At 41.3% G+C, this 23,855-nt stretch overlaps 1 protein-coding gene across 1 annotated transcript; it reads right to left on the bottom strand.

The window, feature by feature from the left end:
• Positions 1-15,262: 15,262 nt before the first annotated feature.
• PAGE1 (P antigen family, member 1 (prostate associated)) lies at positions 15,263-23,652 on the bottom strand. Its single transcript, XM_011991354.1, has 6 exons — positions 23,529-23,652; positions 22,389-22,459; positions 21,794-21,890; positions 18,521-18,646; positions 17,251-17,376; positions 15,263-15,379 (listed from the first exon to the last, which is right to left on the bottom strand). Exons 2-6 carry the CDS (start codon positions 22,449-22,451, stop codon positions 15,357-15,359), a joined length of 435 nt encoding a protein of 144 aa, XP_011846744.1. The 5' UTR covers positions 22,452-22,459; positions 23,529-23,652; the 3' UTR covers positions 15,263-15,356.
• Between the last annotated feature and the right edge of the window lie 203 nt (positions 23,653-23,855).

The following is a 23,855-nucleotide window of genomic DNA, read 5'->3' as shown; positions in this document are numbered from 1 at the left end:
TCCCAGGTTCAAGTGATCCTCCCACCTCAGCCTCCCGAGTAGCAGGGACTACACGTGCATGCCACCATTCTCAGCTAATTTTTGTATTTTTTTGTAGAGACGGTTTTGCCACAGTGTCCAGGCTGGTCTCAAACTCCTGGGCTGGAGTACTCGGTCTGCCTCAGCCTCCCAAAGTGCTGGAATTACAGGTGTGAGCCACTGTGCCTGGCCGGTTCTTCCTTTTTTTTGAGACCAAGTTTCACTCTTGTTGCCCAGGCTGGAGTGCAATGGTGCACTCTCAGTTCACTACAACCTCCGCCTCCCGGGTTCAAGTGATTCTCCTGCCTCAACCTCCCGAGTAGCTGGGATTACAGGAATGCGCCACCACGACCGGCTAATTTTGTATTTTTAGTAGAGACGGGGTTTCTCCATGTTGGTCAGGCTGGTCTCGAACTCCCAACCTCAGGTGATCCACCCGCCTCGGCCTCCCGAAGTGCTGGGATTATAGACGTGAGCCACCATGCCCGGTGCGGATCTTACTTTTATCTCCTCACTCCATGATAACTGTGCAGTTTATCATGGGTTCCCCTGCAGTCTCCTTCTTATCTCTTTTTCTCTGGCCTATGCAGCCTGCCCCAGTCAAGCTAAACTGCATTGCTATGATTTGTTCTCTTCCTTTCTGTCAACATAAATTCAGATTCACTTAGTTTCTTCATTTATTCATCAGACATTTACTATAACCAGGATTTACTATGCTGGGAGCTGCAGGAGTTCCAGATATACAGGGAGAAGTTCCTGTCTTTCATTTAGACAGAAGACAGTTACAGAATGCCCATCTTAGAAGATGGTATGTGCTAACAGCCGTTTGAACGGTACAAGCACAAAAATAGCTAGAGACGTCTTCATGTGAGATTGGGGATGACTTTGTAAATGGGACAGCACTGAAGAACTGGCAGGAATTCTTTATATAGAGGTGGTGTTAGGGCATCTGGTGGAGAGGGTGGCATAAGCAAGGTCACGGAAATAGGAAAACACAGATGATATTCTGGCAATTATGAGTCAAATAATTAAAGCAGGTGAGTAATGAGACAAAGTAGTATAGTTACATAGACCAATGAGAATGGAAGGATTTGAAAGCCTGCCCAAGGGGTTCAAACAAGTGAAGTGTTTGAAGGAATGACTGATGCAATCCAACCTAGAGTTTCTCTGATATTGTCGTTCCGCACTCTGGCCCACTGTTAGGAGATGCTATGATTCGGTAAAAAGGTTTTAACCAGAGGGAACTCCCTTCATGATTTCTTCTGGTTACTTTACCTCTCAGGGCCTGATTTTCCGTGACAATAAATCAAAGGAGACTGGACAAAATGATCTTTCTGGCATCTCTATTCCTGAATGAAGCATGGACCAGGAAGCCCTGCTGCTTTTTGAAGAGTTGGGGATGAGTTGGGCTAAGGGCTGTGGGAAGATGACAAGGATCATTTGTGAGATTTCCATGGAGAAATGAGTCATATTTGGAAACATCGGAAAACAAGAAAATCTTTGTCTATAATCTATCCAGCTTCCTTCTTCCGTATCTCTTTCCTTTTAGTGGCTTCCTCTCCACCTTAAATCTAGAAGGTTGTAAAATGGTTTGGGGATGAAGCACAGATGCTTTGCCTTATGTTTCTATCGCTAGTACATAGCACAGTGCCTGATTCATGGACCGTCAGTAAGACTCTGCTAAATAAATAATTTCTTCCAAACCCCGTCAAAACCTACTCTCAGGGAGAAAATATGTAAGCAAATTCATACTAAGGTATAAATGGCTGATAACCATTTAAATTGTGATCCATATACTAAGAGGAATTTTTCTTATAAGGCACGGAATAGCCCTTTGTTAAAATCAAAACCCATTTCTAATAGTGGCATACATAGAACTAGGGGAGGCTTCAGGATGGCAGCAGTGATATTTCCAGCTAGGATCTCAGCCACTATTAGTCCCTCTTATCCTAAACGGGCTTCTCAATTCCCACCTAGAGGCTAAACCTTGCCTCATTCTCTGCAATAGATGCTGTCTGTTCTCAGCAGAAATTTCTGGAACCCTGTTTTAACATTCTGAAGCTCAATGTTGGGCTCTGCTTGCTTCAAAATTGGTTCTGGGCATTATTTATAGCTCATTTCACAGAACTGGGCTTCTGTTTGGTTTCTCCAGCCTGGGTATATGTTATGACAACAGGTCCACTCCGCTGGACACTCTCAGATAAGAGTTCTGTGCTTATCTCTTTCTAGTATATCTTAACACCTTTCTCCCATCTGACTGTGCATGGGGTCAACTTTTACCTTTGATATCTAGCCCAGTACCCATCACTTTTCTCCCTGTTGTAAGATGACCCTGCTGCTGACTCCCAACCTGCTTAGACTTCCAAGAATCAGCAGCCAATGTGTAGCCTGCCACTGATACCCTGTCTCCCTACCCTGAGAACCAGCCAGAATTCCTGGCACTTCAAATTGGAACTTCCCTTGCCCCCTCAGCCAAATTACATAACTACTGACCTAGACTGCCCTCTGCTATTTGCTTGCAGAGCCCCCGGGCATTACATTTGTCCTCTCGAAAGGGAATGCCTCTGCATTTGAAGTTGAGTCAGCTCTCCTGTGATAAGGGCTTAGTGGGTCTACTTCTAAGCCCTGGCTTTTTCTTAATTGAACTGACCTTGCCATGGCCTGGAAGACAGCAAGCAAGCATTTATCTGGAGCACCTGATATCAGACCCTGGAGCTAATTATCTATCCTGCTAGGTTATAAGGAAAGCTTTACGGCTAACATCTTCTTGTGGGAGTCACCCAGGCAACTGAGGCTGCCTTGTTGCCACAAGATAACCTTCCATATAGATATTTTTCTCCAGTTAGACATCCTTTATTCAGCTTGGGGGTTGCATTTGTCTAAAATTTTCTTCCTTGGCATATCGGATAGTTGACCTAACTACCTACCATGGTCTTCCACCTGCCTTCTTGTATTAAATGCCTGTTGCATTTGCCCTAGGCAGAAATGAATTTCATTGATAGAGGGACCATATATCTGCACTGGGTGGATAGATTCCTTTCTGGTGTAATTCCAGGGATTCACAGAAAGTGTCTACTCCCAAATATGTCTCCCACATGATGATGTGTGTCATCATTATTTCCATCCAATCTCTCCAATGGGTGGGCCTCAATTTCTACTTGTTTTCAAAGACTCAGAGTGACTTGGAGAGAAGGACACAGCAGTGAGGAAGAAAATATAGTTAGTAATTATGATTACTTCTTTTGGATCCTTCCTATTATACACCAAGGTATATAATATGAATTTAAATGAATTTATTGTCTTACACAAATGGGAAGTGCAGGGTTCTATGCATTGGGGGCACAGCTGGATCCAGGGGCTCAAATAGCTTCATCAGTGCTCCCCCATGATGTCTTCCCTGGTATGCAAAAAAGGTCCCAGGGAGGACTCTGATTGGTTGATTTGTGTAATGTGCCCTCCTTTCATCCAAACACTCTGCTTAAGAGGATGATCGATGCTGATTGGCTAGCCTAAACCACAGGAGGCCCAGCCCAGTGGTCAGGAGGGGCAAATAGTTTCACTCTAAACAAACTACAAGGATATTGGGTTTTCTGCAGGATAAAGGGGTTCTTTTACCAGAGAAGGGCAAATAGACGCTGAGATGGAAACAATCAGATATCTATTTTAAGGGTCAGGGGGATAAAGGGGCTGTACTGCATATTTGCCTAGACCTCACTTTGGGTTATCCATTGCTCACTTCAGCATCCCTTTTTAAAATATAAAGGTGGGAGTGGGGCTAAGGAATCATGCTGAGTCTTAACTCAGCGTGAAAGGGTTTGTTCAAAATGTTCTTCTATTCCCACTGACCCAGGCCATAGAACACTTTGGAAAACAAGTCTGGAAGCCTAAAATGGGAGGGTCCTATAAAAAAGTACAAAGAAGGGCACAAAGAGGGGTACCAAGAACAGGGGAGATATCCCTGGTCTATCCTATAGCATGGTCCTGGGCCAAGAGTCAGCCTGAGGATTTGCACATCAGCACATAAATGGACCCTAGGTTCTGGCATTCATCTTGAGCAGCTTGGAGTTCAAGATGAGGCTCCTTTCCCACCCCTCCCCTCCCCTCCTCTCCTCTCCCTTCCCCTCCCCTTCCCTTCCTTTCCCCTGAGCACCTTTTCACCCCAGGAACTGTTCACAGCTCCTTCCTCAGAAGTCTTCTCTCTCTTCAGATAAGATGGCTTTGTCTTCTTCACCTTACAGGCAGACTCCAAGGCCAGTGACACATACACATTCAGACAGAATTCATGATCACATTTTGACGAGAGATGCCATTTTATCTAAAAGCACAGTCCATGTGCCAATCTAAGGGCAGAAATTAAACCCTAAAACAACACAAACACATTACAAGTCAATAGTATCATTAGAAAGGACTATCACTAAAACGTTTGTGTATTGTGGCTTAAATTCAATCATGGTAGGAAATTTGAGCTGTTTCTGAGAGATAAGTCTTGCATAACCAGAAACTGAATGCTCTCTTCTTTTCCCACCAGCAGCCTCATCACCACTAGTTTCTAAAAGCCAGCATGTCCTTAGCTCCACTGAACTATGGCTATGATTACTTCAGGTTTTTACGCTGATGGTATCCTTTCTGCTCCCTGAAAATTATGTTTGCCATGATTACCTCTCTTGCGTCTTTTTCTTAAGACCAACGACTTTGCTATTAGTGTTGAAGGAAGGGGCCAGCACTCCTAAGCATCCATCCACTTGTAAGCAAGTATGTCCATCCAGGCTACCGTTAATAGCTTTTGTTTCAGAGCTTTTTGCTTTATTTCACAAGCGCGCTTGTCTTGTTTCCTGCTTAGGATCTCCTCATGACCAGGCTCTATAAAACTCAAGAGCAACTTGAGTGTAAGAAACGTTGCTCACCAGAACATCCTTCCTACTCATGATGATGCTCCTGTTTCCCTTTCATCAGCCCCTCATTGTTGATCTTCATAGACAAACTCTTGTCCCCTCCCCAAATTCTGTGTGGCTTGGTGTTTGACCCCAGTAGATGAGGTAACTGAGTGTGTCAGCAATTAGACTGACATCCCTGACTCCTGGCATTTAGTTGTAACAGTAGTCTCTGTCTCCAAATGGGGTTTCTCCTGCCTTGATGTTGGGCATTTCAGATGTACCCCCCAAAAAAAATGGGGTGATGTTTGCTGTGTGCTTCTGTCTGTTTGGCACAGGCCCTGTTTCTCGGTGACTCCCAAAGCTTTGTGTCTTTGGAGCAAAAGTCCACACTGGCAGAAGGAGCCTGTTGAGTGCTGAAGAATTTAGAGACATCCATCTCCAGTTCAGTTGCTTTTCTGTCAAAATCTCAGTCCCTAAATCTCTCAGAAATCCCAAACTGCTCCAATCATCCAAGCTTGCAATTTGGATACTTTTTAATGCTATGCTTTTTACGCTATGAAAACCAAGTGTGTCAGAATGTGTCGTTTTTTTGTGGGCTCACCGAATGCTTTTGCACTACATCATTTATTGTCATGCATCTGTAGGCTTATAGTCTACTTAAAACATTTTTATTTTACAATAATTTGTATTCATTTGCTTTCCAACCCGCTTATTCCAGTTCAGGGTGGTAGGTGGCCAGAGTCTATCCTGGCAGCTCAAGGGGCAAGGTAGGAACCCACCCTGGCCAAGATGCCATTCCATTGCAGGGCGCACTTACACAGACACTCACACTCACTTAGACCGGTACCATGTAGACACACCCATTCACCTAATGTGCACAGCTTTGGGATATGGGAGAAAACTGGAGTAACTGGAAAAAACCCATACAGACATAGGTAGAACCTGCAAACTCCACACAGACAATAGACCTGCTGGGAATTGATTTTTTCCCTGATCAAGGTAATAATAAAATAATGTTGAAACACATGACATTTTTCGAGCACTTCTGCAATGCTAACTGAAAAATAGTTGAACTCAACTTTATAAATATTGACTATAGGTTTGTTATTGTTGTTTTTAAAAGAAGCCCAAGCAACAGTAAAGCTAAGGAGAGATTATTCAGTTTTGTTACATGGGAGGGAGAGAAGTTAATTTCTGTTGCTTTGGTGTTTTGTATTTATCTCTCATTACAAAATTGGATAAAAACACAATTTTAAAGGCTGCGCTATATATTGTCATTTATCAAGGACAGGAAAAAGTTAAACCCATACATCTCCATTATGTGTTTCTGAAAGCTGTGCAAATCTTGAACACAAGCTGGAACATCACAGAAACCATATCTCAGAGCTGTACAAATTTCCTGCTGATTATACAGAGAAAGAGCATGTGATTACCAAGAGCCTTGAGTAGATGTAGGAGAAAATAATGTTGGGTTAGCTATCTGGTTGGTTTATCTGATGCCAGAACTTTATCTATTTGAGTCTGATGTTTTGACTGTTTGGGTTTGGTTGGTTTTTTTTTGGAAGAGAGAGAGGCCAGTATGGTATAGAGGAAGGAGGCAACGTGTTGGTGGATTTCCCACATTAATCAAGCCAATGCCACATTTCAACATCATAAGCTTCCTTTTTCTTATGGTCTGATCCTTCTTGCCCCATAAGCTTGGCATCCTCTAATGGTTATTTTTACTATGTTATCCATCTCTAATAGCAAAAATAATCTAAATAAAATATAGCCTCAAATGTGAGGCTAGATGCTCTTAAGGGTTACAGACACAGACTTTATTTCATTTAATAGCAGTATTTTTTCTTTTCATCCTTGTGCCTGTATTAAGTGTTGCAGGACAGGGAAGCTCCCTGCCAAAATTGGGGCTTAGCCCCTGAGGGCTCTTGGCTTTGCCCAGGAAGGAATTCAAGGGCCAAGTGGTGGTGTTAGATGGCAATCTTCTATTGAGTGGTACTGCTCCTTGCCTAGCAGGGCTAACTCACAGGTAGTGTGGTCCAGAGTCAGCAACTAAGGGGCTCTTGGCAACTGCATTAATACTCATGTAAATCCACTTTCAATCACATGCAAATTAAGGGGTCAGTCAATGCAAATTGAGGGGCAGGTTATTTAGACCTTTCTAAGAAAAGGGTGGTAACTTCCAAGCCATTGTTATGGAAAGAGGTGGTGACTTCTGGGTCATTGCTGTGGCATTTGTAAACTGTCATGGCGCTAGTGGGAGTGTCTTATGCCACTGAGCAATGAGAGCAACTAAAGATCACTTTTGCCTTCTGCTGGTTCCTGCTCGTTTCTTCACTTTGTCCCATCTGGACCAGATCCTGTTTTGGTCAGCAGGGTTTTGACCAGAAAACAAGTCCTGCTGGTTGGCTACCTCATAAGCAGGGTGCAAAATCTAGTGAGTCCCACCATGATTTGCCTCTTTGCAGCAGCTGAGATACCTGAGTCTCTGTACTTTGACATCAGATTCCGCTTACATAGGGCAGCTCTGAAAAGTCAGAGGGTAGTGGGCCTGGGTCAACACTATCTGCTTTCATCAGTCACATGCCTGAGACCCAGAGTGGGGTGATTCACATTGCCACCATTCAGGCATGTACAGAAGGCTTCATTAGCATGTGCTCCTTGAGTACAGGAAAGAATGGGGCAGGGACACTCATGAGTCTTTAAAACATTCTTTTTTTCTAATTTTTCATTTTTATGCACACATAATAGGTGTATATACTTATGGGGTACATGTGATGTTTTGATAAAGGCATACTATGTATAATAATCACATCAAGGTGATTGGGGTATCCATCACTTCAAGCATTTATCATATCTTTGTGTTAGGAACATTCTAATCCAACTCTTTTAGCTATTTTAAAATATAAAAGAAATTATTGTTGACTATAGTCACCCTGTTGTGCTATTAAATGCTAGATCTTTTTCATTCTAACCATACTCTTATACCCTCATCCCCACATTATCCCCCCCCGTCCACTTTCTCCCCTATCCCTGCTACCCTTCCCAGCCTCTGGCAACAATCATTCTACTCTCTCCTTGAGTTCAATTGTTTTAGCTTTTAGCTCCCATGTATGAGTGAGAACATGTGACATTTGTCTTTCAGTGCCTGGCTTATGGTGCTTAACATAATGGCCTCCAGTTCTATCCATGTTATTGCAAATGACAAGATTTCATTCTTTTTTATGATTGAATAATATTCCATTACGTATATTTACCACATTTTCTTTATCCCTTCATCTGTTGATGGACACTTAGGTTGATTTCAGATCCTGGCTATTGTGAATAGTGCTGCAATAAACATGAGAATGCAGATATCTCTTTGATATACTGATTTTCTTTCTTTTGGGAATATATCTAGCAGTGGGATTGCTGGATCATATGGTAGCTCTATGTTAATTTTTGAGGAACTCCCAAGCCTTTCTCCATAGTGATTGTACTAATTCATATTGCCACCAACAGTGTACGAGGGTTGCCTTTTCTGTACATCCCCGCCAGCATTCATTATTGCCTGTCTTTTGGATAAAAGTCATTTTAACTGGGGAGAGATGATATCTCATTTTAGTTTTGATTTGCATTTCTCTGATGATCAATGATGTTGAGTATCTTTTCATATATCTGTTTGTCATTTGTAGGTCTTCTTTTCAGAAATGTCTATTGAGATCTTTTGCCCATTTTAAGGTCAGATTATTAGATTTCTTCCTGTTGAGTTGTTTGAGCTACTTATATATTCTGGTTATTAACAACTTGTCAGATGGGTAGTTTGCAAATGTTTTCTCCCATTCTGTGGGTTGTTTCTTCACTTTGTTGATCGTTTCCTTTGCTGTGCCAAAGCTTTTGAACTTGTTTTGATCCCATTTATCCATTTTTTGATTGGGATGCTTGTGCATTTGAAATATTACTTAAGCAATCTTTGTCCACACCAATGCTCTGGAGAGTTTTCCCAATGTTTTCTAGTAGTAGTTTCATAGTTTGAGGTCTTAGATTTAAGTTTTTAATACATCTTGAGTTGATTTTTGTAATGGCAAGAGATAGGGGCCTAGTTTCATTCTTTGTGTATGGATACCCAGTTTTCCCAGAACCATTTATTGAAGAGACTGTCTCTTCCCCAATGTATGTTCTTGCTACCTTTGTTGAAAATGAGTTCACTGAAGATGTGTGGATTTATTTCTGGGTTCTCTATTCTGTTCTATTTCTACCATTTTAAGAAAACTGCATTTGTGTGTGTGTGTGTGTGTGTGTGTGTGTGTGTAGTTCTGTGCCACTATCACAATCAAGATATAGAACTGGCTCATCACTACACAAGAATCCCTTCATGTTATCTCTTTTAATTCATTCCCCCACTCTTTTCTAGAGTCGCCACACTATTTTTCATTCCTATCAGCAATGCATCCTTCTGTGCATCCTCACCAACATTTGGTATTATCACTTTTTAACTGTTCTAATAGGTGCATAATGATAGCTCCTCATGCTCTTATTTTACATTTCTCTAATGGCTACTGATGTTGAACATCCTTTCATGTGCTCATTTGCCATTCACATCTTCTCTTTGGTGAAATATATGTTCATGTCTTTTGCCCAGTTTCTAGTTGGATTATTTGCTTTTTTTATTGTTGAGTTCTGAGAGTTCTTTATGTATTTTAGCTATAGGGCCCTTGTCAGATATGTGGTTGGCAATTATTTTATCCCAGTTTGTGATATGGCTTGCCTTTTCATCTTCTTAACAGGGGTCTTTCACAGAACAAATGTCTTTGATTCTGATAAAGTCCAATTCGTCAATTTTTCCTTTTAAGGATTGGGCTTTTGGTGTCAAATCTAAGAACTCTTTACCTAGTCCTAGGACCCAAAGATTTTTCTCTTATGATTTGTTTCTAAAGGTCTTAGAGTTTTACATTTTGCATTAAGTCCATGATTCATTTTGCACTAATTTTTGTATAAGGTGTGAAGTTTAGGTCAAGGTTTAATTTTTTTTGCTTATGGATGTCCAATTGTTCTAGCACAATTTGTTGAAAAGGCTCTCCTTTTTTAATTGGATTGCTTTTGCATCTTTGTCAATAATCAGTTGAAAAGCTAGGTGTGGTGATGCGTGCCAGTAATCCTAGTTACCTGGAAAGCTAAGGTGGATCACTTGAGCCAAGGAGTTCAAGTCCAGTGTGGGCAACATAGCAAGACCCCACCAAAAAAAAGAATCAGTTGTGTGGGTCTATTTATGGGTTTTCAATTCTGTTCCATTGATGTATGTCTATCTCTTGGACAATGTAATAATTTCTTTGGTTACTATAGCTAGATGGCAAGTCATCAGTTAGAGCAATTCCTCCTGATATATTCTTTTCAAAATTGTTTTAGCTATTCTAGGGCTTGTGCCTTTCCATATGAATTTTAGAATAAGCTTGTCTATGTCTACAAAAAACTTGATAGGAATTGCATTAAACTTAAAGATCTATTTGGGGAGATTTGACATCTCCACTATTTTGAGTCTTCCAATCCACAGACATGGTATGTCACTCCATTTACTTAGGTCTTTGATTTATCAGTCTCTTGCAAATTTCAGCATACACATCTTGTACATGCTTTTAGATTTATACCTAAGTATTTCATTTTCTTTAACACAATTGTAAATGGTATTATGTTTTTAATTTCCAGTTTCCACAAGTTTGTTGTTAATATATAGAAGTGCAATTGATTTTTGTGTATTTATCATCTTGTATCCTGCATCCTTGCTGAACTCACATGTTAGTTATAGAGGGGATTTTTTGGTATATTCTTTGAGATTTTCTATATAGCCATCTGCAAACAGGGATAGTTTAATTTCTTCCATTTCCATCTGTATTTCTTATTTTCTTTCTTTCTTTCTTTTTTTTTTTTTTGTCTTATTCCACCGCTAGAACTTCCAGTAGTATGTTGAATAACAGTGGTGAGATACATACATCCTTGGGTTTTTCCTGGCCTTGGGGGAAAACATTCAGTCTTTCACAATTAAGTATGATTTTTAGATTTTTGTAGATGAACTGTATCAAATTGAAGAAATTCCACTGTATTCATGGTTTGCTAAGTGTTTTTTTTTTTTTCTGCCTCAGTTGATATCATTATGTCTTCTTGGTGGATTGATCTTTTTATTATGTAATGTCCCTCTTCATTTCTAGTAATTCACTTTGCTCTGAAGTCTACTTTACCGAATATTAATGCAGTCACTCCCAGTTTTGTTTTTTTTTTTTGAGATGGAGTCTCACTCTGTCACCCAGGCTGGAGTGCAGTGGCACGATCTTGGCTCACTGCAGCCTCTGCCTCCTGGGTTCAAGCAATTCTTCTGCCTCAGCCTCCCGAGTAGGTGGGAGTACAGGCGTGTGCCACCATGCCCGGCTAATTTTTGTATTTTTAGTAGAGACAGGGTTTCACCATATTGGCCAGGCAGGTCTCAAACTCCTGACCTCGTGATCCGCCCACTTTGGCCTAAAAAAGTGCTGGGATTACAGGCGTGAGCCACCACACCTGGCCCACTCCCAGTTTTTAAAAAATTAATGTTTGCATTGCATTTGTTTTTCCATTCTTTTAGTTTCTATCTACATATGTGGTCATATGTGAAATGAGTTTCTTGTACATGGCATATGGTTTGATTATTTTTTATCCACTCTGTTAATCTCTATCTTTTAATTGGCCCAGGAATGAATATTTAAATTTTTTCAGTACTTATTAATTTTTTAAAAAATTAACAGACTCTTTTTCTAAGAGAAGTTTTAGGACCACATCAAAATTGAGAGGAAGGTATAGAGATATCCCATATACTCCTGGGCCCAACACATGCACAATTCTCCCCATTATCAACATCCCCCAAAGGAGTGGTACATTTGTTACAATTCAACCTTCAATGACATATAATTATCACCCACAGTCCACAGTTTATATTAGGATTCACTCTTGGTGTTGTACATTTAATAAGTTTGGACAAAGGTATAATGACATGTACCCACCATCATAGTATCATACAGAGTAGTTTCACTGCTCTAAAAATCCTCCATGTTCCACCTATTCATCCCTTCCTGCTCTATAACCCCTGGCAACCACTGATCTTTTTATTGTTTCCATAGTTTTGCCCTACCCATAATATCATATAGCTGGAATCATACAGTATGTAGCCTTTTTAGACTGGCTACCTTCACTTAGTAATAGAAATTAAAGTTTCTTCCATGTCTTTTCATGGCTTGATAGTCCATTTCACTTTATGGCTGAATAATATTCCACTGACTATCTGTAGACAGTTTACTAATCCATTCACCTACTGAAGGACACTTTGTTTGCTGCCAAGTTTTGGCAATTATGAATAAAGGTGCTTAAACAGCAATCATGCACACTTTTGCAACAAGAAAAAAACCAGAAAGTCCCGCCACAAAAAAAAAAAAGAATATTTAAAGAAGAAACAAATGGAAGGTTTAGAAATAGAAGATATGATAACCAAAGAAAAAATTCCCACTGAATGGGTTCAATAGCAGAATGGAGACAAGCAAAGAGTTAGTGAACACAAAGACAGATAAAAAGAAATTGTTCTATTTGGCCAAGAGCAGTGACTTACACCAATAATCCTAGCACTTTTGCAGGCTGAAGTAAGACGACAGAGGGCTGGAGGCTAGCAGTTTGAGAACAGCCTGGGCAACATAGTGAGACCTCATCTTTACAAAAAACAATTAAAAATAGCTGAGTGTGATGACACGCGCCTGTAGTCAGCTACTGTGAAGGCTGAGGGAGGAGGATCCCTTGAGCCCAGGAGTTCAAGGCTGCAGTGAGCTATGATCTCACCACTGCTCTCCGGCCTGGGCAACAGAGTGAGACCCTGTGTCTAAAACAAAACAAAAAGAAATTGTTCAATATGAACAAGTCAGAGAAAGAAAGTGAAAGAAAAAGGAATACAACCTCATGGACCTGTAAGAAAATACTAAAAATATCTATCATTTGTAGCATCAGAATCACAGAAGAAGTGAAAATGTTAGGGAAACGGGAACCTAGGACAGCCAGAGTGACCCCACTTGAAAATCAACTCCATCTTGAAATTAGCAAGGCACATTCCTTGCTAGTCACAACCCACGGTCCTAAGATGTTTGCAATTGAGAAAACAGACTAAAGATACCTAGAAGGACATACTCCCACAGCAGCGGAAAGTGCAGGGGTCCCAATATCCATAACAATATATGCTTTCAAAATAATTATAGTTATGCTTTGATGGACTTACATACTAGAAAGTCAAGGATAGTTTTCTTTAAATTAATAGAACGATAAATTTCGTCATGCTGTTATTCCACTCACACAAAGGTACGGGCAAGTTGAGTCTTTACATAGACAAGCCCCCTATATAAGTGTGAGGAAAAGAAAAAGAGATCAGACCGTTACTGTGTCTATGTAGAAAGAAGTAGACATAAGAGACTCCATTTTGTTCTGTACTAAGAAAAATTTTTCTGCCTTGAGATGCTGTTAATCTGTAACCCTACCCCGCAACCCTGTGCTTGCAGAGACATGTGCTGTGTTTACTCAGGGTTCAATGGATTTAGGGCTATGCAGGATGTGCTTTGTTAAACAAGTGCTTAAAGGCAGTATGCTTGTTAAAAGTCATCATGATTCTCTAATCTCAAGTACCCAGGGACACAAACACTGCGGAAGGCCACAGGGACCTCTGCCTAGGAAAGCCAGATATTGTCCAAGGTTTCTCCCCATGTGATAATCTGAAATATGGCCTCGTGGGAAGGGAAAGACCTGACCGTCCCCCAGCCCGACACCGTAAAGGGTCTGTGCTGAGGAGGACTAGTAAAAGAGGAAGGCCTCTTTGCAGTTGAGATAAGAGGAAGGCATCTGTCTCCTGCTTGTCCCTGGGCAATGGAATGTCTCAGTGTAAAACCCGATTGTATGTTCTGTTTACTGAGATACAGGAAAACCGCCTTAGGGCTGGAGGTGAGACGTGCTCGGGGCAATGCTGCTCTTTAATGCACAGAAGTGTTTGTGAAGATGTTTGTATACATGCACATCAAGGCTCAGCACCTTTCCTTAAACTTATTTATGACACAGAGATCTTTGTTCACATGTTTTCCTGCTGACCCTCTCCCCACTATTACCCTACTGTGCTGCCACATCTCCCTCTCCAAGATGGTAAAGATAATGATCAATAAATACTGAAGGACCCAGTGCTCCGTATGCTAAGCGCTGGTCCCCTAGGTCCACTTTTCTTTCTCTGTACTTTGTGCCTCTTTCTTTTCTCAAGTCTCTCGTTTCCCCTGACGAGAAATGCCCACAGGTGTGGAGGGGCAGGCCACCCCCTCATATAAGAAAAACGTGGTCAGGCCAAGGCTCACACCTGTAATCCTAGTGCTTTAGGAGGCTGAGGTGGGCAGATCACCTGAGCTCAGACGTTCGAGAGCAGCCTGGGCAACATGACAAAATCTCATCTCTACAAAACAATAGAAAAACTAGCCAGACATGGTGGCATGTGCCTATAGGCCTATTCAGGAGGCTGAGGTGGGAGGATCCCTTGTGCCCAGAAGGTCGAGGATGAAGTGAGCTGTGATAACACCACAGCACTCCAGCCTAGGTGACAGAGTGACACCCTCTCTCAATTTTTAAAAATATAAAACAAAAAAGTACAAATTTATCAATCTAATTCACTACTTTAACAGATTAACGAAAAAAATGCTGTGATAATCACAATAGATGCAGTGTTTGATGAAACTCAACATATATTCAAAATGAATACTCTCAGCAAACTAGAACAGAATGGAATGACTGACTGTTGAAGTCAATCTACAAAAAAAGTACAGCAAATATCATGTTGAAATGTTGAAATTTTTCCACTTCTGATCAGGGATAAGACAGGGATCCACTATCACCATTATACCAGGTGGGTCTGCCCAATGCCCCTAGAATCAGAAAAGAAATAAAAGTGTTTAAAATGGCAGCAACAGGCCGGGCGCAGTGGCTCATGCCTGCAATCTCAGCACTTTGGGAGGCCGAGATGGGTGGATCACTTGAGCTCAGGAGTTCAAGAACAAACTGGGCATCATGGCAAAATCACATGTTTACAAAATATACAAAAGAAAACAGAAAAAAAAGTGGCAGAAACAAAACTGTTCTTATTCAAAGATGATATGAATCTGTATGTTGAAAACTGAAAAGGATCTATAAGTAAACTTTTAGAATTACTAAGCATGTTTAACAAGGTTGCTGGATAGAAACTCAGTATGTAGGAATTATGCCTCTACATACCAGCTCAAACAGCTAGCATATAAAATGTCAAAGAATGATACACATTTCAGAGCATCGAATACCTGGAAATAAAATTAACAAAAGATGCACAAGACTTCTTTGCAGAACGATGTAAAGCTTTATTGGGAGAATTTTAATGGTCAAATTTCCAACACAGGAGCATCCTGCATCATTTCAGCGTGTCTTCTTTTAAGGTTGTGATTGCCCTTCATCTGTAACAGAAACATAACAGTTAGGAACATGACTTAGCAGCAGATTATTTAGATGACCCTAAAGGCACACAAAGGACACTACAATTTGGGTTTTGTAAAATGGACTACAAATAGAACCCTAAGGGCGATCCTGTGTCTTATAGCCAAGTAAACCTTGTATAAACTTTGAGGGTAGACATGTAGAATTTAAAGGTAATTAATTCCGTAAACATAAAGTGCTTCCTTTAAATCCAGAAGCACTTATAATTAACAGTCAGCAATTTGGAAAACACATGTGTAAAACATACTTCAGTGGATTACTCAGAAAGTACTGGAGTCATGGTCTTTGAACTTCAAATCTTACCAACTGATGCCTCAAAAGCTGAAACTTACATCTAACATTTGATATGGTTAGAGATCACATATGTGTCGACAGTCTTATTAGAAATACTGGCTCATGAAGACTGACAGTGGGGCAGGGAACGTGAATAGCACAGACATCTTACTCACACCCATGCTGAGGATCACTGATCTACATCCCACAGAAAATAGTAACTAAATGGTCTCTCACCATTTGATTATTCACTCACTCAAGGTTTCCTTGGAGAAAGATTTAAAAAGCAACTATTCATTAAGGGCCAGAGAATCCCAGCTTGGCAACACAGTGAGACCTCGTCTGTATAAAATTTAAAAAAAAAACAAAACAGCATCAATCAGGCATGGCAGCTTGTGCCTGTAGCTCCAGCTGCTCAGGAGGCTGAGTTGGGAAGATCGCTTGAGCCTGGGAGGCCGAGGATGCAGTGAGCTGAAATCACACCACAGCACTCCAGTCTGGGTGACAGAGTGAGATTTGTCACACACACATACAAAAAAAAAAAAAAAGCCAGAGAATTCAAAAATTGACAGAACCTAAGAATAGGCATTCAGGTCTCCACACAGAAAAACTAACATGAAGCAGAGTGCCCGCTCACTTTCTTAGTAGCAATGAAATCTCAATTCAGAGGTTTTCAGATGACTCAGGCCAGGATTTGATGATTTATGATACACAAATCATGCAAAACAGATGATCTCTGTATCCCATGCATTCTATGCAACAGGATCAGAGTGTGAAAGAACCAGAATGGAAAAGGATTTTAAAATATCTGACTTAAACTCACTATTTTCATAAAACCAAAGACAGGTTTAGAAGGTAAGGGATTTGCTCAGAATATCACCAATGCTGTAAGAGCTGGTATTAGAATCTGCATCAGTGCTTCAGCATATTTCACACCAAGTGATGGGTGTTACAAATGTGTTATGTGTATTTGTTAAAAGCAGATCTTTACAAAAGCATCTGAATATCATGAGCTATTGGTTTAAGGATTTATACTCAAAAGTTATAATTCAATATGGCTTTGACTCAGTTTGTTTCTGTATCTGACAGTCTATAAGTTGGGTGCTGGAACCTGAACTACGTTTCAAATAACCTTTATATAAGAACTCTATTATTAAAGAGGCAGTATTGTCACCTCTGTGTTATTAAAAACATAATACTGGGCCAGGCGCAGTGGCTCATGCCTGTAATCCTGGCACTTCAGGAGGCTGAGGCGGGTGGAATACCTGAGATCAGGAGTTTGAGATCAGCTTATGCAAAATGGCAAAACCTCATCGCTACTAAAAATACAAAAATTAGCTGGGCACGGTGGAGCACGCCTATAATCCCAGCTACTTGGGAGGCTGAGGGAGGAGAATCACTTGAACCTAGGAGGCAGAAGTTCCAGTGAGCCAAGATGGCACCAATGCACTCCAGCCTGGTTGACAGAGCGAGACTGTCTCAAAAAAATAATAATAATTATAATATGATACTGCGGAAACAGACACCTTACAATTTGCATGCCTAATGGATTGACTACCTTCTTCAGGTGTTTTCACCTCCTCTGGATTTGGCAGGCCCAACTCCTGGACATCAGGACCATCTCCACGCTCACACCCAGTCTTCGGGTCAACCTGTTCCTGGCTATCTGCTTCAGGCTCTGGCTCTTAAAAAAAAAAAATACATATATATATACATGTATATATGTACATGTATATGTATATCAATTTAAGCAGTAAAACATGAAATATGAATAAGGAAATAATATTCATGCTCTCAGTTTTATTAAATAAAAGCTTACACTAGTGTAATAATAAATGTGTTGATAAGAATCCCAAGAATATTATTTCAGGAGTCTGTTGGCAGAAAACAGGAAAACAGGGTTTTCCAAATATTACCCTCTTCCTTTCCTAAGACTGCCCTCAGACAACTTTGTTGCCTCCTTTGCACTTCTCTGTTATTCCACTTCTGATTGTCCTTATCATATTAAATGACTCAAGGGGGAAACCCTGTTTCTCATAGCACTTACACTCCTGGCACTTAGACTCCTACATGGCATGAGTAGACACCAATAAACACCGAGTGAAAAAAGGTCTTTAAAGAATACATGAAAAATCCCCAAATCCTGAACATTCTGCATACCGACTTGTCTATCCTCTCCAAAATGTCAGTATCCTGAATGACAAAGCAAAATTAAGGAAACATTTCAGATTAAAGGAAACTAAAAACACATGACAAGCACATGCAAGACGTGATCCTGAACCGGACTCTGGATCAGAAAAAGAAATTCTATAAAGGAAATTATCTGGGCCGGGTATGGTGGCTCATACCTTTAATGCCAACATTTTGGGATGCCAAGGCGGGCAGATCACTTGAGTCAGGAGTTCAAGACCAGCCTGGCCAATGTGGTCAAACCCCGTCTCTACTAAAAGTACAAAAAAAAGAGAAACATTTATTTGTCAGGTGCTGTGGCAGGGCTGTAATCTCAGGACTTTGGGAGGCTAAGCTGGGTGGATCACCTGAGGTCAGGAGTTTGACATCAGCCTGTGCAACATGACAAAACCCCGTCTCTACTAAAATTACAAAAATTAGCTGCCTGAGGTGGCACATGCCTGTAATCCTAGCTGCTTGGGAGGCTGAGGCAGGAGAATCACTTGAACCCAGGAGATGGATGTTGTAGTGAGCCAAGATCGGGCCACTGTACTCCAGCGTGGGTGACAGAGTGAGACTCCATCTCAGAAAAAAAAAAGAAAATTATAATACTGTGGAAACAGACACCCTACAATTTGCATGCTTAATGGACTACCTACCTTCTGCGGGCAGTTTCATCTGCTCTGGGTTTCGCAGGCACACCTTCTTGGCATCAGGACCATCTTCAAGCTCATAGCTGGTCTTCGGCAGCACCGGTTCCTGGCTATCAGCTTCAGGCTCCTGCCCTTGAAGATAAAACAAAATTATCATTTTAAGCAGCAACACATGAAATATGAATAAGAAAATAATATTCATGCTCTTGGTCTTACTAAATAAAAGCTTTAGCTACTGTAATAATAAACGTGTTGATAAAAATTCCAAGAACATTATTTCAGGAGTCTGTTGGCAGAAAACAGGAAAACAGGGTTTTCCAAATATTACCCTCTTCCTTTCCGAAGACTGCCCTCAGACAACTTTGTTGCCTCCTTTGCACTTCTCTGTTATTGTATTTCTGATTGTCCTTATCATATTAAATGATTCAAGGCTGACATCCTGTCTCTCATTAGCATTTAGACTCCCAGCATATGGCATGAGTAGCCACCAATAAATGGTGAGTGAAAAATCAGTGACAGATTGGATTAAGAAAATGTGGCACATATACACCATGGAATACTATGCAGCCATAAAAAAGGATGAGTTTGTGTCCTTTGTAGAGACATGGATGCAGCTGGAAACCATCATTCTTAGCAAACTATCACAAGAACAGAAAACCAAACACCGCATGTTCTCACTCATAGGTGGGAACTGAACAATGAGATCACTTGGACTCAGGAAGGGGAACATCACACACCGGGGCCTATCATGGGGAGGGGGAGGGGGGAGGGATTGCACTGGGAGTTATACCTGATGTAAATGACGAGTTGATGGGTGCAGCACACCAACATGGCACAAGTATACATATGTAACAAACCTGCAAGTTATGCACATGTACCCTACAACTTAAAGTATAATAATAATAAATAAATTAAAAAAAAATAAAAAAAAAAAAAAGCACTCTTTAGAAACTACACGAAAAAGCCCAAAGTGCTAAACATTCTGCAAACCAACTGGTCTATCCTCTTGAAAAATGTCAGTATCAGCCAGCGGGGCGTGGTGGCTTACACCTGTAATCCCAGCACTTTGGGAGACTGAGGTGGGCGGATCATCTGAGGTCAGGAGTTAGAGACCAGCCTGGCCAACATGGTGAAACCCAGGCTCTGCTAAAAATACAAAAGAAAAAAAAAAAAATTAGGCAGGCGCAGTGGCCCTTGCCTGTAGTCCCAACTACTCAGGAGGCTAAGGCATGAGAATCTCTTGAGCCTGGGAGGCAGAGGTTAGAGAGAGCCTAGATCTTGCCACTGCACTCCAACCTGGCCAACAGAGTGAGACTCTGTCTGAAAAAAAAAAAAAAAAAAAAGAAAGAAAAAAGAAAATTATCTGGATAACTGGCAAAATCTGCGTATACTCTGTATATTAAATAACTGCAGGTTCTCATTGTTAAATTGCCTGAGTTTGATCATTGTGCAGTGATTATCCAAGAAATGACTTTTTCTTTGTTCTGAGAATATATAAACACTCTCAAGTACTTAGGGTAAAGGGCCGTAATACCTGAAACTTTATCTGAACAATGGAGCATTAGTAAGAGTAAACATAATATCCATAAGTGTGTATGTGAGTACGTGGGCAGCAGGGTAAGAGAGGGAGGGAAGAGATATGAAACCAATGGAGCAAAAGCTATTAACAACTGGTGAATCTAGGTGAAAAGTATATGAGTTAATTGTACTATTCTTGCAAATTTTCTACAAATGTTATGTCTTGAAAATATATAAAGTAAAAACTTGTAAGAATATATGACAACTACACTGAACTTTAGGAAGACAGAAGTTTTTTTTTTTTTTTAATTGTGGTAAAAAATACACATAACATAAAATTTACCATGGTAACTAATTTTAAGTGTTATAGTTCAGTAAGGAGTTATGTTTGCAACATTACCAGCAACTAAGAACAAACTTTACACGTTTGTTTTCCTATATAACGAAACATTAATTAATTAATTCATTTATTTATTTGCGATGAGGTCTCACTATGTCTCCCAGGCTGGTCTTGAACCCTAGACTCAAGCGATCCTCTCACCTCAGCCTCCCAAGTAGCTGAGACTATGACTGCACGGCCCTAAGCCCAGTTTGAGACCTTTTTACTAAATGACAATCTGAGGATACACCACAGGACATGCATAATGCTTATATTCAGCCGTAGAGTACCAAGAGCAGTGTGCATCACCTAAGAAATCTGAAGTCTACAACATGGACAGGATTTCAGTTACAATTACAATGTCAATTTCTGAAGGACTGATTAGCTGAATGGATTTGAGGACTATGGAAAATTACAGTCATGACACCCATTACCTACTGGGGTAAACAGAAACTTAACTTTGTTCAAACAAAGTTATATTTAGGTCCGAAGGTCCCAAATGTAATATTCCATAAATGAACCCCGTGAAGAACAAAGCACCAAATATAACATTGTTTGTGAATCACACAAAATATACTGTCCCGCACTGAGAATAAGGGAGTGGGTGGACAGCAATTAATGGGCATTGTTATCAGTCATATTCTAGAAACTTTTAACAGTAAATCCTTAGAATAATCCATGACCTGAGTTTCATAATTGTTTTGCTTCAAAATATTTTATCTCGGAGAAGTTATTTCCATCTCATGTTAATCTCAGGATATTTCCTTTTTTTTTGGTTTTTCTAACCATAAAAGGATTTAATCACTTCCTAAAAGCCACTTAAAAAATCATACTACACCAGCTACCTGTATGGCAGTATCCTGAATTCTCCAGCTTTCATCAAACGTACCACATAAAAATATCAAAGGAAATGGTGGCCAGCAATGAGCAACTCAGTTTTTGGAGTTGCTCCTGCTCCTCTGAACTGGGTCTATTCCTGGGCCAGTATTAAGCTACCTTACAGTAAAGCATTTGAGTTTTAAGCACTTTCAGCAAAATCATTTACTATTGTTACAGCAACATAGATGGTAGGAAGACACAAACTTTGGAACAAAACACAAATTTTGTATTCACCAGTCAAGTGTTCTTGGACAAAACACAATCCTCGAGCCTTTGTTCTCTCATTCATAACGTGGAGAAATTTTATCATAGTGAGGGATTTATTTCCCTAAGGTAAGCTGCAAACTATACCTTCTTCACTTTTCCAGTCAATTTCTAGGCATCTTTTGCATCGTTTTCATTCCTCCTGTTCCTGGTATGTGACAATGCATGAGAGACACACACACACACACACACACACCCCCACACACCCCAACAGGCATTCTTCTTCCCTTTCCCTTCACCTTGAGCTTCAGATGCTCCCTCATCCTCTCCCTCTTGAGTAGAATCCTGACTTTGAGTTGGTGATTCCACTTCTTCAGGTTGCTCATCACTGGACTGCTCGTGGTAGGGCATACGTGTGTGAGTGTGCAAATACAAAAAGTTTTATTAATACATGTCAAAAAATATATACACATATACACACAGAAAATGCATAGATGTTTCTGATCATAACTAAACCTAAAGACATTTCTCCAACTTTATTCTATATGGTTAATAAGGCTACTCTACCCACAGAAAGGTTACTGCGAGAAAAGTTACCCACAAGGACTTTGGAAGCGATTATACTCTATGTTGGAATAGATGTGTATAATCTATGTGTCATTAACAAGCAAAGCATGAGAAGGAAGTCATGGCCAAAAGTTGGAGAACACAAGAGAAAAAAATCCTCCTGAATCAATATTTCCTTCACGAGATGCCAGAATCATTTTTTATCAGCATGAACTACCTTTATTAGTGTATCTACACTAATGCAACAACACTATCACAAAAATTAATTTCTGCTAATAGAAAACATCGAATTAACGTTAAAGCGCTCAACAGCATAGGCCCAATTACCTCAGAAGATTCTACAAACATTCTTGGTCTACGCCGATAGATTAATTTTCTTCGAAAACCCATATTTCACACTGAAAAGAGAAAACCGTGACTGGGAACATGCACTTGAGAGGACAGCTATATTCGATCACTTCCATGGCTAAATATTAACTTGCCATTTTAATTTTGAAAATACTCTCAAAATAAGTCCCAGAGTTAAGTGTAAGTGTGTACGTTTTCTGAGTGCTTGCAAAGCCACTTATGCTCCCCAAGCTGGCAGTGCAGTCATCTTAAGGCCTGTGGAAAAGGCAGAGGACATTATTTTAAAATTTCTTTTAGACACAGGATCTCGCTCTATTGCTCACGCTGGAATGCAGTGGCGTGATCACACTTCACTGCAGCCTCGACCTCCCGCTCAAGCGATCCTCCTGCCTCGTCTGGAGTAGCTGGGACTACAGGCACGCACCACTACACCCCCCCTGACAGAGGGCATTTCTGATGAGGTTTAGTTTCACAAGCGGACTCCACATGAAAACACTAGTGAATCACAATTCCCGTGACTGCTGCTTTTGGCACACTCCCACTTACTAGAGCCATTCACTCCCCTCAAATCAAGTTTGGTTGGACGGCACAGCCTCTCCCAGTCCTTCCCATTGTTTCCGGACCTTCCATGGCAGAGGTGAGACCTCGCCACGCCTCTCACTCGGGTGCTTCTCACTCAGGCACTCCCCACTCCACACCACTGGGGGGCACTCACCAGCCCGCAGCCTTGCCAGGTTCCAGGCCCCTTCCTGACCGCCATCTTCACCACCCACCTCCCGCCCCAGGGCCCTATTCAGGATTCAGGAATGTGCCCTGTGTCATGGATTCCTATCACCTCGGGACTCTGACCCCTCCAACAGCACCCGCAACACTCGCCCCATTTTCACCTGAGCCCCTGACCGCCTCCCCTTCACGGCCCACCTTCCTCCCTGTCCTGGCCCCTTCATGACCACAAAGTCAATGGTGGTGTCGCAGCCTGTGAGGAGAAGGAGGACGAGCTCGAGGCCCTTCTCTTTCGGAGGCCACTGAGGCCCTTCTCCCTCAAAAGCCACAGATCACTACACCAAGGACCCACCGAACCTGCCCTAAGCCCGCTGGCTCCTCCTCACCCTCACTCACACTTCAGCCCCCAGGAGGACTGGCCCGTGGACCTACCAGCTGAGTCTCAGTAGATGAAAAAGTGTCCAGATAGCAGCAACGTGACTGCACACTCTCACAGCTCCCTGGCGTTCTCCACGTGGGCGAAGTGGCCGACGGGAAGACACCCAGTGAGCATGCTCACTGAGGCCGGCACCCAAGGAGCATGCGCAGCTACCGCGGTAGGGGGGAGGAGGGGGGCTGCAGTTCTCAGCAGCACACCCCACACTCCCGATTTTCATTCCCGTGGAGATAATGGAATCCGACCTCCCTCGGCAGTTTCATATGCCTCGGGTACTCAAATACCTC

The sequence above is a fragment of the Mandrillus leucophaeus genome, unplaced genomic scaffold, assembly GCF_000951045.1.
Source record: "Mandrillus leucophaeus isolate KB7577 unplaced genomic scaffold, Mleu.le_1.0 Scaffold395, whole genome shotgun sequence".
In the NCBI taxonomy this organism is placed as follows: Eukaryota; Metazoa; Chordata; class Mammalia; order Primates; family Cercopithecidae; genus Mandrillus; species Mandrillus leucophaeus.
Note: the sequence above shows the minus strand (reverse complement) of the source record. Positions and strands in the feature narration are given on the sequence as shown.